This window comes from Mustela lutreola, chromosome 7 (assembly GCF_030435805.1).
Source record: "Mustela lutreola isolate mMusLut2 chromosome 7, mMusLut2.pri, whole genome shotgun sequence".
NCBI classification, from domain to species: domain Eukaryota; kingdom Metazoa; phylum Chordata; class Mammalia; order Carnivora; family Mustelidae; genus Mustela; species Mustela lutreola.
Window position 1 is genome coordinate 73,820,879 of NC_081296.1, and position 15,280 is coordinate 73,836,158.

Genomic DNA, 15,280 nt, shown 5'->3' on the forward strand with positions numbered 1-15,280 from the left:
GGAATATTGGAGTAAAGGGGAACTATTATAATGTATAAATTTCATTCCTAAACAAAATATAATTACCTAATTTCCAACCTTCTTCTTTCCTCAACAATGTGTATGACCGGACAATTTTACCAGAGATGAAGGGGGCCGGGGAGTGATAAAGAATGGCTAAGTGTCCAAGTAAAGAATGATGCTAAACATTGCTTTTTATTAATAAGTTCATTAACTTTATAAAAGAAAAGTCTACCCTTTTTTTTTTAAAGATTTTATTTATTTATTTGATAGAGCACAAGTAGTCAGAGAAGCAGGCAGGGAGAGAGGAGGAAGCAGGCTCTTTGCTGGGCAGAGAGCCCGATGCAGGGCTCGATCCCAGGACCCTGGGATCATGACCTGAGCCAAAGGCAGAGGCTTTAACCCACTGAGCCACCCTGTCGCCCCGAGATAGTCTACCTTTAAACAAAACTAAAAAAGCGAGTTTCAATGTACTTCTCACTCGTATCTCACTAGGTAGAATGCAAAAAACAACTCCACGTTAACACACTGTACACTATCATCTCCAATACCAAATGATAATGATAAATGTAACCAATCAATGCTACTCTGCTGGTCTCATTTTGGGGATACTAATAAAAAGAAAATTGGAGGGGCACCTGGGTGGCTCAGTGGGTTAAAGCCTCTGCCTTCGGCTCAGGTCGTGATCCCAGGGTCCTGGGATCGAGCCCCACATCGGGCTCTCTGCTCGGCAGAGAGCCTGCTTCTACCTCTCTCTCTGCCTGCCTCTCTGCCTACTTGTGATCTCTGTCTGTCAAATAAATAAATAAAATCTTTAAAAAAAAAAAAAAAAAAGAAAATTGGATAACCTTAAGAAATTCTCTAGGAAGGCTGGAAGAATAGAAGGTGGAAAAGTAAATGCAAGTATAAAGGTATACCAGCTTCCAAAGTATTTCTTCACCATGAAGAAATAAAAATACAAACATAAAGAAATAAATGTTTTGGAAAATGCTATAAAATTTTTAAGTTAATAATGCTTCGCATCTAACTAAAGCTTCAAAAACTTGTACAAATGCAAAATTTAGGATAGTGGTTACCTATGGGGAGAAGAGGAGGGGTAGGAGAGGTGCTTCATAAACCATTAAGATAGGCTGATTGTCCTTAACATCTTAAGAATAATAAAGCATATTCCTATATGTCTTTTTATATTTAATATGTATATAAATGTGTACACACAAAAATATATACATACACATAAAAATACATAAAACATATATAAAATACAATTTATCAGGGCGCCTGGGTGGCTCAGTGGGTTAAGCCTCTGCCTTTGGCTCAGTTCATGATCTCAGGGTCCTGGGATCGAGCCCTGCATTGGGCTCTCTGCGCAGTGGGGAGCCTGCTTTCCCCTCTCTCTCTGCCTCTCTGCCTACTTGCAATCTCTCTCTCTGTGTCAAATAAGTAAAATCTTAAAAAAAATAAAATAAAATACAATTTATCTAAAACAAATTAACCACTATATAACATGGTTTTTATGCCTCTTTCCCCTTGGATGAGAGCCTGCTGGTCACTACCAGCTATTGCTATTAGAGGGCCTATAAGCTTATAACTGCTACTAAGTCCCATTTAATATAATGAAAAAAACACAATTCCAATATCTGGGAAGGAATACTGGCAATTTATTTTTCCTTCCTGAGCTCAGCCACCCATCTATAAATTAGATATTCCTGGGAAACAAACCTTTATGATATTAATCTGAAAAAGCTAGCTGAATGAAGAATACCTCTTCACTTAGCTAGGCCAAACTCGGTTATTTTTCTCTCTTAAAAAAGTTTAAAACGCAAGTATCCTACATCAATTTGGATCACATTAACTCTATACTAGGGTCTCGGAAATATTACTAAGGATCTACGACATGCTAAAAAGGTAACACAAACAACATGGACTTGGCCTTTAGCATAAAAACCACCACATAAATGGCTGGCATAGACTACAATAGTAGTTTCCCTACTAATTCTCCACTTCCCAGTCAAAATGTTAAAAAAGAAAGAGGGCCCCTGGGTGGCTCAGTTGGTTAGGTGACTGCCTTCAGCTCTGGTCATGACCCTGAAGTCCCAGGAGTCCCTGGAGTCCCTGCTGGGCAGGGAGTCTGCTTCTCCCTCTGACCCTCCCCCTTCTCATGCTCTCTCTCTATCGTTCTCTCTCTCTCATTCTCTCTTCCTCTCAAATAAATAAAATCTTAATAAAAAAAGAAAAATAAAGAAATAAAGAATGAAATAACCCCCAGACTCAAACAGAAGTAGAATTCTGAAGCTGACTCCAATAAAGGGATTTGGGATACCTGTATTTTTTGGTGGCACAGCATTTCATCTTAAGCTATTAACACCTCATACTTAGGATCAAGAAATCAACAACCAGTAACATTCTCACCTCAGGCAGCAGTAACAATTATTATTACAGCTAACATTTACTATGTAGTTATTTCATATTTTGACTACTATGCTAAGAGTTTTATATAATAACATCACTATCATAGTAGCTAACATTTATCAAATGCTTTACATATATGAACTGAGTCCTTGTAAAATCATCACATAGCTTCTAATATTATTCCCATTTTAGTGATAAGGAAACAAAGAAATAGAGAGTAATTAAAGTTGGGGAATTTGTTAAGTAATTAAAGGTAAGTAATTTGCCCTAAATCACAGATTATCTGATACAAAAGCCTGACTTCTTTACCATGTTATCTCATTTAATCCTCATAAAAACCCTATTAGGTGAATACTATCAGTAGTGCTATTATAATCACTGAGGTTTAGAGTATAAGTAACATGCCTAGTCACAGAGTTAGAAAGTGATAAGAGTTGGGACTATACCATAGTCTATATGATAATACTAAATAGTTTATATGGTATACTAAACCAAATTAAACTGTGACCAACAGTAATGCTCTACTCCAATGACTTGCAACCTTGCAGGTGGAGACTATTCAGGGTCCTAAAGTACATTCTCAATTATTTATAATACAGAGTTTAGTAAAAATAAATCGTCTGTGACCAAACTATTCAGTAACAATATGAACTAAAGGAAGATATGAGAATGACTTCTATTCAAGCTAATCATTACCAAGGTCAATTAAACCTAAGTGTAAATAGTTTTTTATGTATCTTCTGATCATTCTTTTTTCAAGAGATTCATGCTACTACAGTTCCTTTAGTACAAAGGGAATACCTCCACTTTAGAGGTTTCCAAGTTCCAGTTACTAATTTCACTAATAGATTCATAAGTTTTCTTAAATTTTAATCTGGTACAGTTTCAGGGTAATTTTAATTAAAAGTGAGTATTAATCTTACTCAAAGCCATTAGGTATTTGCATTATTAAGCAACCTTTTATTATTAACTGTAAGAATATCTGTTACATTTCTCAAATTAAGCAACACAATCTAAAAATTGAAAATGTCTATACCAAATTAAGTCAGCACCTAAAGTTCGCCATCTTGAAATATCTGAAAGTTTTTTTTATCATTTAGTTATTTATAATAACTTACAACAAATCAAATACATAAAAGTGCTTAAAGACAAATAGGAAACCATGTACAGGCAAAACTATCATCAAATATATAATGCCTTGATAAGCATCTATGCTAAAAAAAAAAAAGTTGTAGTCAGAGAAATACATCCCCAAAGACAAAAATCAAAGAAAACGTGTCCTTATATTCAAAAGATTAAATTATTCCAAATATAAGAAATCTTACCTCTTTAATATTCAGGGGTCTTCCACTAAGATCATATTTGTTCATAGTTTCTAGTGCTTTCTTTACGAATTCTTCATCTTTGAATTCAACCACACTTAAGGAGGAAAAATTTATAGGAAATGTTTATTTACTAAGTTTACTTCCTTCCAATCAGAAGTTTAAATTTGACTTAAGATACTTTAAAAAAAAAATTCTTACCCACAACCCTATATCCAGGTAGATTGGTTAATATATGCAAAAGAAAAAAAAGTTTTAGATCAGTAGATGAAGTTAATGGCAGACTCTAATATTTAAGTCCATTAAAAGCAATCAATAATTACATTTTGTCTTTTACACTTCCAGAACATAATAGGCAAGTATCACAAATTTCCTGTCAATGTTTAAATCTATATTTAAGACGATAAAATCTAGCATTTAACAATCTTAAAGCAAATATTTATTTTTAGAGGCCTCTTCTTTAAATTAAAACTAAGTAATGTCATTGCACAAATTTAATCAAAAGTAACTGAAGGAAATAACTGAAGGTTTCAACATACCTATTCTTATATTGTTAAAAATATTTTCAAAAGATGTATGATGTACAAAGTTCATGTATACCTTTCAATTAAAATCAAAATAGGAAATAATTGCATTTTTAACTAAGTTCTCTATTACAGAAAACTGGCTGCATACAATTTAACAGCATCCAGTTTAAGTATGTAAAAGAAAATCACCTATGCTAAAGAAACAAATTCATAGAATCATTTTAAAATAATTATTTGTCATTATACTGTTTGAAGTGCCATTTGTATGTGATGACAAAGCTTTTCTCATGCACCAACTAGTTTTTGCAATATAATTTAACACTTTTAAAAGCTTTCCATTGTATTCTTCTGTGTATTGCTTTCTTGTTGCTAAAAATCAAAATAGTACGACTATCAACCAATTCCTTCTATGTCAATTTAATCATCAAAGTCATTCATACCAATTGGTCAGAGCCCTGCCTATTAACGTAGTCTTGCAGGCGACCAAATTAAGTTCTTCAATATAAGTTTCAAACATACATTCTGAATTAACACCTTTAAGCTATGGGCTTCTCATAGAACTCTTAGGGAAAATTATCAATTCAGTAACTTTTAAAATATCCTTGAAGACATCAAAACACAACAAAAAAAATCCTATATTAAAATCTGTTGGCTAAGAAAAAGCATTACCTTAGAGCATTAGAAAAGTGAATGCCCTTTATGAAACCCAGCCCTTCCAGGCAGCTAGTTTGGTCTGGATAAGTGTCAGAGTTGCTGGTATAAAGCCTCAAATCTTGCATAATAAAGTAAAACAAAATGAAACTTAAGTTTCCAAAAACTGGTACAAATATTATACAAAAAAGTAAACTGCTGAGGAACTTTTAAACCTCAAGCAGATTATTGCCCACAGCACTTACCCTTGATTTTCCTTCCGCATCCTTAAAGAGCTCCACGTATGTAACCTCACCAACTACATAAGACATACAAAAGGAAGATACCAAGAAACAATACATTTAAACACCAATATCTTGCTTTACTGCACACCTGTGCACAACTCTACAGAAAAGCACCTATTATTCACCAACAATCAAAACCAGACCAACATACCTCCTATCAATGGCTATATAAATTTAACTAATTTTCTGAAATGTACATCATCCACGTTCTCTAAAAAAAGCTAACAACCATATTAACCTAATTCATACTACAGATCATATTTTGGCCAGCATGATATAGTTGGTGAACAAATGCACATATACATACAAATGGTCCCTTAGCCTATCATATTAAAAACATCAACATTAACACTTTTCAAATAACTTTGGTCGCCTACACACAACAGCTGTTTTAAGGTGACTTTCTACCTGAATGTCTTCAATCATATTTGCCATCAGTAAACTAAATTTACAAGTCATGCTTCACAGCAAGCCACACACTTTCTAAATAAAGTCAATGAATAAAACCAATCAAATAGTTGTCACCTTACAACAGATACACCAATTCAAATTTTTTTTTATTTATTAGAAGAGATCAGCCTCAAAGCCAAGTACATAATTTGCAGGACTGTTGAAACTCAATTTTTCAAGAGATAACAAAGCTAACTTTTACAAGATCAAATATTAAAATTATTTTTCCCCAAAACCAACCATGTATATAAAATGAAGGTTTTCAGGTTTTTCTAAAAACAAAACTGCAACAGCAGTAACGCAATTTTAATATAGAACTGCAGAGACAGCATCATGGCATTCATGACAATGCAAACAAAATGAACTCCACAGCCAGATTCCAGACTCCACCAAGATAATAACAAGACAGCTTTTGGAAAAAAATAATCAGACCTTATTATTCATACTTTAACACGCTAAATGTATTGCTTAACTAATGCAATAGTCCTTTAAAAATCTATAAAAACTTCAACTAGACAAAGCAATCACTTTAACAAAATTCTTGGTGGCATGCATATGCTGGCTCACTACTATACCACTAAAATGGGAAAAAAAAAAAAAAGAACTTCATTTATCCATAAGACTTTGTAATGAAATCATGTCAAGTGAAAGAGGAGGAAAAGAATTCATGTCAAGAAATAAACAAAATTCAATTTTTTGAGTCTGTGTGGCTCAGGGGAATAAAAAACGTTTGCTTAGTTCCCTCCCCTTTCTATATGAAGATTATCCAACAGTGGGTTTATCAGGGATGGTTACCTTTTTCTCTCATTAGATCTTTAATAGCTTGCCATTTCATATCATATGGAATGTTGCTAATGAAAACTCTGTTTCGATTTGGACCCTTCTTTTCTCCAGTGCCTGAATTCTTGTCTTTTGAATAAGGATGAAATCTATTAGCCTTCTTATTTCCTGAAGATTTTTCTTTTAATTCAGATTTATCTTCTTTGACTGATTCATCATTCTCCCTATGAATTAAAAACAAAACAAGAAGAAAACCTCAGTCATGTTTCTAATAATAGAAGCCTACATTACACAAATATTTTATATTTATCACTTCACTTCACAAAACTCTCCAGTAAGACCTTAGCAAAGCAGCTGGAGAGTCAGCTTGCTTGCTTTGAAATTACCCAGTGCCATTTCAAAGCAAGGATTTGGGCATCTTACCAAACTTCTCATTTAATAATCCTCTTTTTTCGCATATTAAATAGCTGCAGCATCCAGTCTCCCAGCTTCTCCCATTATACTACTTAATAAATATTATTAGAACCTAACAAGAGGGGAAAACGGGTGGTTTTATTCCTAGAATATATGTAACAGCCCTCTTTAAAGAAGTCCTAACTTTCCGAGCTTCAATCAAAACTCTATAAAGAATTAATCTGCAAAAGGATACCCTGAAAAAAGTTTATCTCTTCAAGATTAACAGTTTCTTCACATAACTTTTCTCCTCCTTGTTTAAAAACATAACTAAAATACACAGTTTTACTATCTATATATGCATACACTCCTACATTTCTTTAAATTTTTTCTATTCTCAATTTTGATCAATGTAATTAATTGGTCAGGTATTCTAATATTTTCATACTCAGTATTTCCTGTGTATTAACCTATAAACTAGGATAGGGTACTTCATAGAATCATGTCACTTTTACTGGTAGTTGTTACCTAGAAGGTGGGATGGAGTATGAGTAGAGATGGGAAGCAGTACATAGAGGCAACACAAATAAGAATTTTATAAATCTACTTTTTAATGAGAACCTAACTGGAAAAATATTTAATTTCTAAGACTGCAATCACAAGTGGGGGGTTTGGGAGGCAGGAAAAGAATAAATGAAACAAGATGGGATCCAGAGGGAGACAAACCATTAGGAGACTCTTAATCTCACAAAACAAACGGAGGGTTGCAGGGCAGGGAGAAGGTGGTGGGGTTATGGACACTAGGGAAGGTATGTGATATGCTGAGTCCTGTGAAGTGTGTAAACCTGGCAACTCACAGACCTGGACCCCTGGAGCTAATAAAACATTGTATGTTAATTAAAAAATAAAAAATTATAAAAAAAAGACTGCAATCACAATGCAACTATATGATGGTACACACCAACCATCTATAACATGTAAATATATGCTTAAAGAAAACCTTATAGATAAAAATCTGGGTGTAGGGGTGCCTGGGTGGCTCAGTGGGTTAAGCCTCTGCCTTCGGCTCAGGTCATGATCCCAGGGGCCTGGGATCGAGTCCCGCATAGGGCTCTCTGCTCAGCAGGGAGCCTGCTTCTCCTCATCTCTCTCTCTGTCTGTCTACCTATTTGTGATCTCTCTCTCTGTCAAATAAATAAATAAAATCTTTTAAAAAAAAAAGAAAAAAAATCTGGGTATATATTACAAAAATATAATTTACTTTTCAAAAGTAATCTTTTTTTTACAGAATAAATAACAATAGGTTTCTTTTAAATCACTAATTACTCTAGTGAATCTAAAACTATTTAGTAAAACTTCAATTTAAAGTAATTTTCCATGAGGTGCCTGGATGGCTCAGTTGGTTAAGCATCCAACTCTCGAGTTCGGCTCAGGTCATGATCTCAAAGCCCCGCATCTGGCTCTATATTGGGCATGGAACCCACTTAAGAATCTTTCTTTCCCTCTCCGTCTGCACCTCCCCATACATGCCACCCCTCCAACCCCCCCCCCCGTTATCTCTCTCCCCTCTCTAAAAAAATATAAACAAACAGATAAATAATTTTCCACAAACACATACTAATAAAAATCTCTGGGAATGACATTCAAAATCCAAATCTTTTAAAGCTTCTTCACTTAGTCCAACAACCAACCAGGATTCATAATGCAGGCTCTAATTTATCTTCTAAGTCAAGTAACTGTGGGAATCTATACACTGCAGTGCTCCACACACACCTAATGTGGTCATTTGTTCCTTACTATACTAAGCTTTTTAGGTACTACTTTCCTGAGCAGGTAAGAGCACAGCCATAAATAAATTATGTAAAACTGTAAGAACAAAAACTCTCTGCATTGGTATGAGCAGCATCTAGCACTGTGACTGCACATAATATGTCACTCAATAAATATTAATTTTTGAATGCATGAACAGTCAATTAAGAACCCATCCTAATAGGAGCACAGATGGTGCTGCTGTCTGCCAGAAAAACTGCTAAAATCAAGGAAGAGACATTAAGGGCCAAACTTGCTCTGCCAGCCTTTTCAGACCTCGACAGGAGCACCTTTCCGGTCAAACATCTCTCACCAGAAATGGCAGAGCCTATAAGTGGTCTTACAACTGTCCAACTCCACCAAGTACCTATCTGTCTGAATAGTGTGCCACTTCTGAAAATGGCAGGAAGCAGCCAAAAGGTACAGAGGCCTTTTCTCTGGTTTCTGAGTACAACAGATACAAGAATTCTTCTTTTTAATTCCCCAAGGAACCCATTTACATAGTAGGCTGAATTAAGTGAATGGCTTTAAAATAAGTCTGTTCAGGTAACCCGACAACTATATAGTCGCTAGCTCAATACGCCTTCTCCTACCTATTTTCTTTCTTTCTTTCTTTTTTTTTTTTTTAAGATTTTATTTATTTATTTGACAGAGAGAGATCACAAGTAGATAGAGAGAGAGGCAGGCAGAGAGAGAGAGAGGGAAGCAGGCTCCCTGCTGAGCAGAGAGCCCGATATGGGACTCGATCCCAGGACCCTGAGATCGTGACCTGAGCCAAAGGCAGCAGCTTAACCCACTGAGCCACCCAGGCGCCCTCCTACCTATTTTCTTCCTGGATGGAACCAATTATGAAAATGGCACAAAGTTCTAAAATACTATGTTCTTCTATTCTTACATGAATGTTGTGTTTGCTGACAACAATCTGATAATTCCATTAAAAAGCAGTATTATAGGGACACCTGGGTGGCTCAGTTGTTTAAGCAACTGCCTTTGGCTCAGGTCATGTTCCCAGAGTCCCAGGATTGAGCCCTACATCTGGCTCCCAGCTCGACAGGAGTCTGCTTCTCCCTCTGACCTTCTCCCCTTTCATGCTCTCTCTCACCATCTCTCTTTCAAATAAATAAATCAAATCTTTTTTTTAAAAAAAGCAATTATTGTGTAGGGTAGGATATCTTCTCTAAAATATTTATTCCAACAATGATAAGACAGAGCAATTTCTTCAAGTTTTCAACAATTAGCAGATATTAAAGATACTGTTACACTGCTCATCTATAATGCATAAATTATCTATGGAATGCAGATCAGTTTAGTGTCTAGAGGTATGGTCTGATTATTAAGAAACTAAGATATAGGGGCGCCTGGGTGTCTCAGTGGGTTAAGCCTCTGCCTTCAGCTCAGGTCATGATTTCAGGGTCCTGGGATCTCTGCTCAGCAGAGAACCTGCTTCCCTGCCTTCTCTCTCTGACTGCCTCTCTGCCTGCTTGTGATCTCTGTCTGTCAAATAAATAACTAAAATCTTAAAAAAAAAAAAAAAAGAAACTAAGATATAATTATTCAATTCCTAAACTCTTTTTATGCCATAAATACACCATGGAATAGACAATTAAGATACATGTGAAAACTCTCAGAGAAACAACACTACATAATATCAGATATTGGCACTAGATCTTGAATTCCATGTAATAATGCTCAAACTATTCATTTAAACAAACTCTCTTCTTAATGTACTTGAGATAAAGACTGTGACTATTTTAAATCACTAACAGGTTATCTACTCTTAAGATGGAATTATGCCTACCCAAATTATAATATAAATATCTGAAAAATCAATATTCAACACCAAACAAGGAAAATAGTTTTAATTTTAAAAACAGTGCTATAGTATGCAATCTAAAATTAAGCACAGGGGCACCTAGGTGGCTCAGTGGGTTAAGGCCTCTACCTTCAGCTCAGGTCATGATCCCAGGGTCCTGGAATCGAGCCCCATATCAGGCTCTCTGCTCAGCAGGGAGCCTGCTTCCCCCTCTCTCTCTGCCTGCCTCTCTGCCTACTTGTGATCTCTGTCAAATAAATAAATAAAATAAAATAAAATATACAAATAAAATTAAGCACAGTTCCATTCTTTACTACCAATATGGTTAAAAAAAAAATACTACACTTCAAACACTTCACCTTGCTTCAATGCTTAATATTTCATACAATATTTTATACCCTAATATAACTCTCAATCTCTATATACGGTTTTACCTAAGGACACAGAAATAATAGAGTTGTAACAATACTGCTATTTTACCTCCTAGTCACTTAAGAAAAGGAGAACTGGTATACCATTTTGACATAAACAAAAAGACTAAACCTAGGAAAACATCTTTAACTTCTTGTCAAAAGATGTGAATATGCCCACAAAGTCCTTGTGCATATGTTTCATGATCATAAAAGTTCACATCTGCATTTCTTAAACAAATATACTAGGCCTTTTAAAGCGTAAGGCCTAGGGGCGCCTGGGTGGCTCAGGTCATGATCTCAGGGCTCTGGAATGGAGCCCCATGTCTGGTTCTCTGCTCAGCAAGGAGCCTGCTTCCCCTTGCCTCTCTGCCTACTTGTGATCTCTCTGTCAAGTAAATAAATAAACTCTTTCAAAAAATAAATAAGTAAAGCGTAAGGCCTTGGGGATACAAAGATGAATAAAACACAGGGGTTTCCATCCTCAATGACTATGGATTAACCTCAGAAAACTCATTTCAATCTTGGTAAGTGGCACTCTGTTCACTTCTAAGTAAGGCAATATTTGGTAATTTTTATAATCTGTGAATCCTTATCCTTAAAAATGTATGGTAATCAACTCCAGGATTGTGGGTTGGATTGTTAAGTACACATACAGTAATCAACTCAAGGGTTTTGTGTTGGATTATTAACTACTTCAGTTGGTTCTTGGAGTTAAAGAAAAAAAAAAAAAAAAAAAGGTTTTTTTAGGTTGACGCAGGTAAATGTCCCTAGTTACTCAGTATGAGTGACCCATGCTGGACCACTATACGGTTCTTATGGAATTGACAGTACAAGAAACCCTTGAGAATAAATTTGCATCTTTACTCAACTTCTGAGAAAAGAGGAAGGGCGAGAGATGAATTATAAGCAATATGAAAAAATCTTCATTTGTATTTACTAGTAACATTCCCTAATTTCTTCACTTTATAGTCTCCTCATCTTCAGTTAGAAGTGAGATTCTTCCCTACCTCTGTCCTCTCCTATCCAGGTAAACCAAAATGAGACATTAAAAGAGATTAAAGACTTGGGAGGTTTAGATACCAGCTTTATCTGTACTGACACTATTATACTAATCATACCCAAGTATAGTAGGGCTTCTTTCTGTAATTCAAGGCTGTACCTTTTGTTCAGCAGGCAAGCCCATGTTTAGATATAAACAAAAAGCACATATTTTATATTTAGCATTCCAATGCTTTTTATTCGAATTTATGATGCCAAATTCCAGACAGCCAACAATTTTGGCAGGCATGGTATAAAGTGATCACTTTCCCTCAGCCCAGTTACTGAGATGCGCCACTTTGCACCTAGCAACAAATTCCACTGAGGTTGAATCTCTTATACCTACATCTCTATTCTACCTAGAAGATGCCACTTGTGCTATTCAAACCCAACTAAGAACAAGAGTGTCATAACTGAGCTGGGAGAGCTACCTCATCTGCACTCAACCCCTACACAAACTAGTCCAGGTCTGCCCCTATTGCTTCAAACATTTTATACAAAAGTAAAGAACATTTCTCTTCCCTATTTTAGTGTGACCATATGTTCACTGCCTTCTACTCTGAAGCATAACTGAGAGAAGGAAAAGGATGTTTGGGCTAAATTATTAACATACTTTCAACTTCAAGTTTAAAGAGCTGAGCACATGCAAAGGAATGCCTGATTCATATCCCCTACATAACAAGAACAATGGGAAGCATGGTATTTTCTTATAACTAGAAATTATGGATTCGAGCTAACTAAATTCTTTATAAGCCCTGATGACTGGGGCAATCTTAGAAGTAGTGGGTTTTCTTCAATTAAAAAACAAAATCTTATTTTACCAACTTACCAAAATTAAGAATAAACCATCACACGATGAGTTCTTAAAAAAGAACCTGCATGACTTAGAAACATTTGCGGGGTCGGGAGTGGGAGGGGAGCAAGACACCACGCGCCTTTTCCCTTTCAGAATAACCTCCTACCAATTCAAGAATAACACAATGGATTCAGTCTAATAACAGCACACTATTAAACTTCCTCTTGGTATGTATCAGTTCAGAAATTAATATATCCTTTGGAAAGCCACAGTAAACACTGAACTTCTAAAGCTCAGAATAAGGCCAGGAGAAGGGGCAATATTCCTTTGAAATACGTTCTCTGTAGTTAAGAGGAAATGTCCGATGATGTCATCCCTAGATACTCCCTAGTGATGAACACTAACTACAGTACTGGGCTTTAAAAGGGGGACCATTTTCCTGCAGACCGTGGTGGCCGCGGAGCTTTGCTCAAAGGTTCTCCAGCTGAAGTCTGAGAAGAAGGGGTGACCCGCAGTCTCGGGAGGATCAACAGGGGAGGGGCGTCGGCCCCGGGCTCGCACCCCGGCTCCCCCGGCACCGTGCGGGAGGGTAAGGCCTGGGAGCGGCCCGGCTTGCACCTGCTCCTCCCGCCGCCCACGGCCCTGGGGCGGTTATCCTTCACCGAGGCCCAGGCCGGCTTCGACCCCCCCCACACACACACACGCCCGCCCGCCACAGGCCGACTCCCCACCCCCCACCTCGCCCCGGTCCCCGGAGAAAAAGACAATACATTTTAACGCCATTGGAGCTGCTGCTGTGTTGCGGCGGCTGCTTCTCCGGCTCCGGCGGGTGCGGTTCTCGCCGCGGCTCGCCCGGCTGCTCCACGGGCTGCTGATGCGGACTGTTGTCGCCAGCGGCCCGAAGCACCTCGGGCTTGTCGGCGTCCGCCATCCCGCTCCCGCTGCCTCCGCCTCCCCCTCAGCCGCCTGCGCTGAGGGGCTCCGAGCGCTACAATGGCGGCGGCCGCGAAAGCGGTAACGGATCCCGATTTGAAAAGGCCCCGAGCGCTCAGTTGCCCGGATCTCGCGAGAACCGGTCGGAGCTGGGAGACTGGGAGAGGGTGTGAGCCTGATGTGGGGGGTGGGAGTGGAGGGGTAGGGGGGAGGGATGGGGTGGCGGCGGGTCAGGGCTGCCATTGCTGCGGTCCGCCCTGCCTCAGCCCGGGGAGGTCTTGACTTGTCCAGAATCCCCCGGTGGGGCCTTGTTCTGACCACCAGCCTGCCTGTCGCTTGGCACCCAATGGGGTCTTCGCTTACAGAAGTCGGCTCTGAGTGCTAGAAATCCCTAGAGCTCTGAAACCCAGACTATGCAATTCATCCCTGGTAGGGGCAGTTTAAATTAAAGAGGCACATACCACTTTGCATCTTTAAAGACATCTGCAAATCTTCAGACTCTCCTTAGAAATCCTTTGAATAATGCAAATAAATCACTTGCCACTTGAATGCCTAGGCACCCTGTGGACATTCAATAAATAGTTATTGATGACAGGTTGCAATTCACCAAAATGAATAGCTTTGAATTTCTTTGAATTCTGGTTTTTCTTAAGAAGGAGGCTTTCCTTTAGAACTGGGCTATCAGCTTACAAAAAGAAGACTGAAGTTTTTGAATTCTCTGGGCAGCCACCAATGAGGAGAATCTATAATTTTAATAAGAAATCTTCTAGAATGGCTGATAATGGACATTTTGGTTTGGAGTTCTGTTTATTTTATGTTGATGAAAATTATATTTGAAGCAGTTAATAGGTTTTCAAACAAATTTAATTACCATGTGGAGTTTTAAAATATAGTCAGATTTTTCCCCCTAAATATGAAAAAGTAACCCGTTAAACTTAATCAACTCCTAACTCCTGAGTACTGTAATAATATTTCACATTTAAAAAACCTTTGTCAGCCGAAAAGTTTAAAGACTTTCCCAAAAGAAGCTAACACATGGTTTACATGCTTTGCAGACTATCACACACAGATTAGTGGTAAAGTGGTAGTTAGAAACTAATATTCAAGAAATACATAATTTCCTCATTTTCCCCCGTTCTTTGGCATTTTAATTATGTAGATTTCTGCCCTTAACCAAAAAAATACCTTGGAACAGAAGAGTTGCACTACTTCATCAAACATACACACATTAAAAAATCGGAACAGTCTTGGTCCTGAGCAATACAGTTGGTAAAATACTACTGTTTTGGGTGCTATTGACATTATTTCATAAACACAACACATGCTGTTGTAGTTGCTTCATGAATTCCTTATCTTCAGTCAATCCCAAAACTCAGCATTTGGAATAGCAGAAAGGCATTGAATTCTGACACAGAAAACCTGGGTTTGAACCCCAGCTCTGCCACTTCTGCCTGTTACTCCTTGGGCAGGTCACTTAACTTCTCAATCTTTCTGTAATAAATAAGGAGGATTAAGGTGAGAATTAAAAGAAAACACTTTATGTAGGGCAAAATGCTATATGAATATAAAGTAGTATTAGAATTCCTTATCTCTCCAGGCTGAGCAGGGTTTTAGTCAAAGAGAAGTCAGGTGATTTTTCCATAGAACTGAACTATGAGTAAT

General features: G+C 37.4%; 1 protein-coding gene across 2 annotated transcripts in view; it reads right to left on the minus strand.

Moving 5' to 3' along the window:
* MYEF2 (myelin expression factor 2) overlaps nucleotides 1-13,765 on the minus strand; it is a 39,909-nt gene extending 26,144 nt beyond the window's left edge. The window contains exons 1-5 of one of the 2 annotated variants that reach the window (XM_059181470.1): nucleotides 13,456-13,765; nucleotides 6,439-6,647; nucleotides 5,155-5,207; nucleotides 3,933-3,940; nucleotides 3,735-3,828 (exon numbers count right to left, since the gene is read on the minus strand). In XM_059181470.1, the coding sequence (XP_059037453.1) occupies nucleotides 3,735-3,828; nucleotides 3,933-3,940; nucleotides 5,155-5,207; nucleotides 6,439-6,647; nucleotides 13,456-13,616 (525 nt within the window). In that variant the 5' untranslated portion in view covers nucleotides 13,617-13,765. The remainder of the gene's footprint in view (nucleotides 1-3,734; nucleotides 3,829-3,932; nucleotides 3,941-5,154; nucleotides 5,208-6,438; nucleotides 6,648-13,455) is intronic. The other variant, XM_059181469.1, reaches the window with a different exon arrangement.
* Between the last annotated feature and the right edge of the window lie 1,515 nt (nucleotides 13,766-15,280).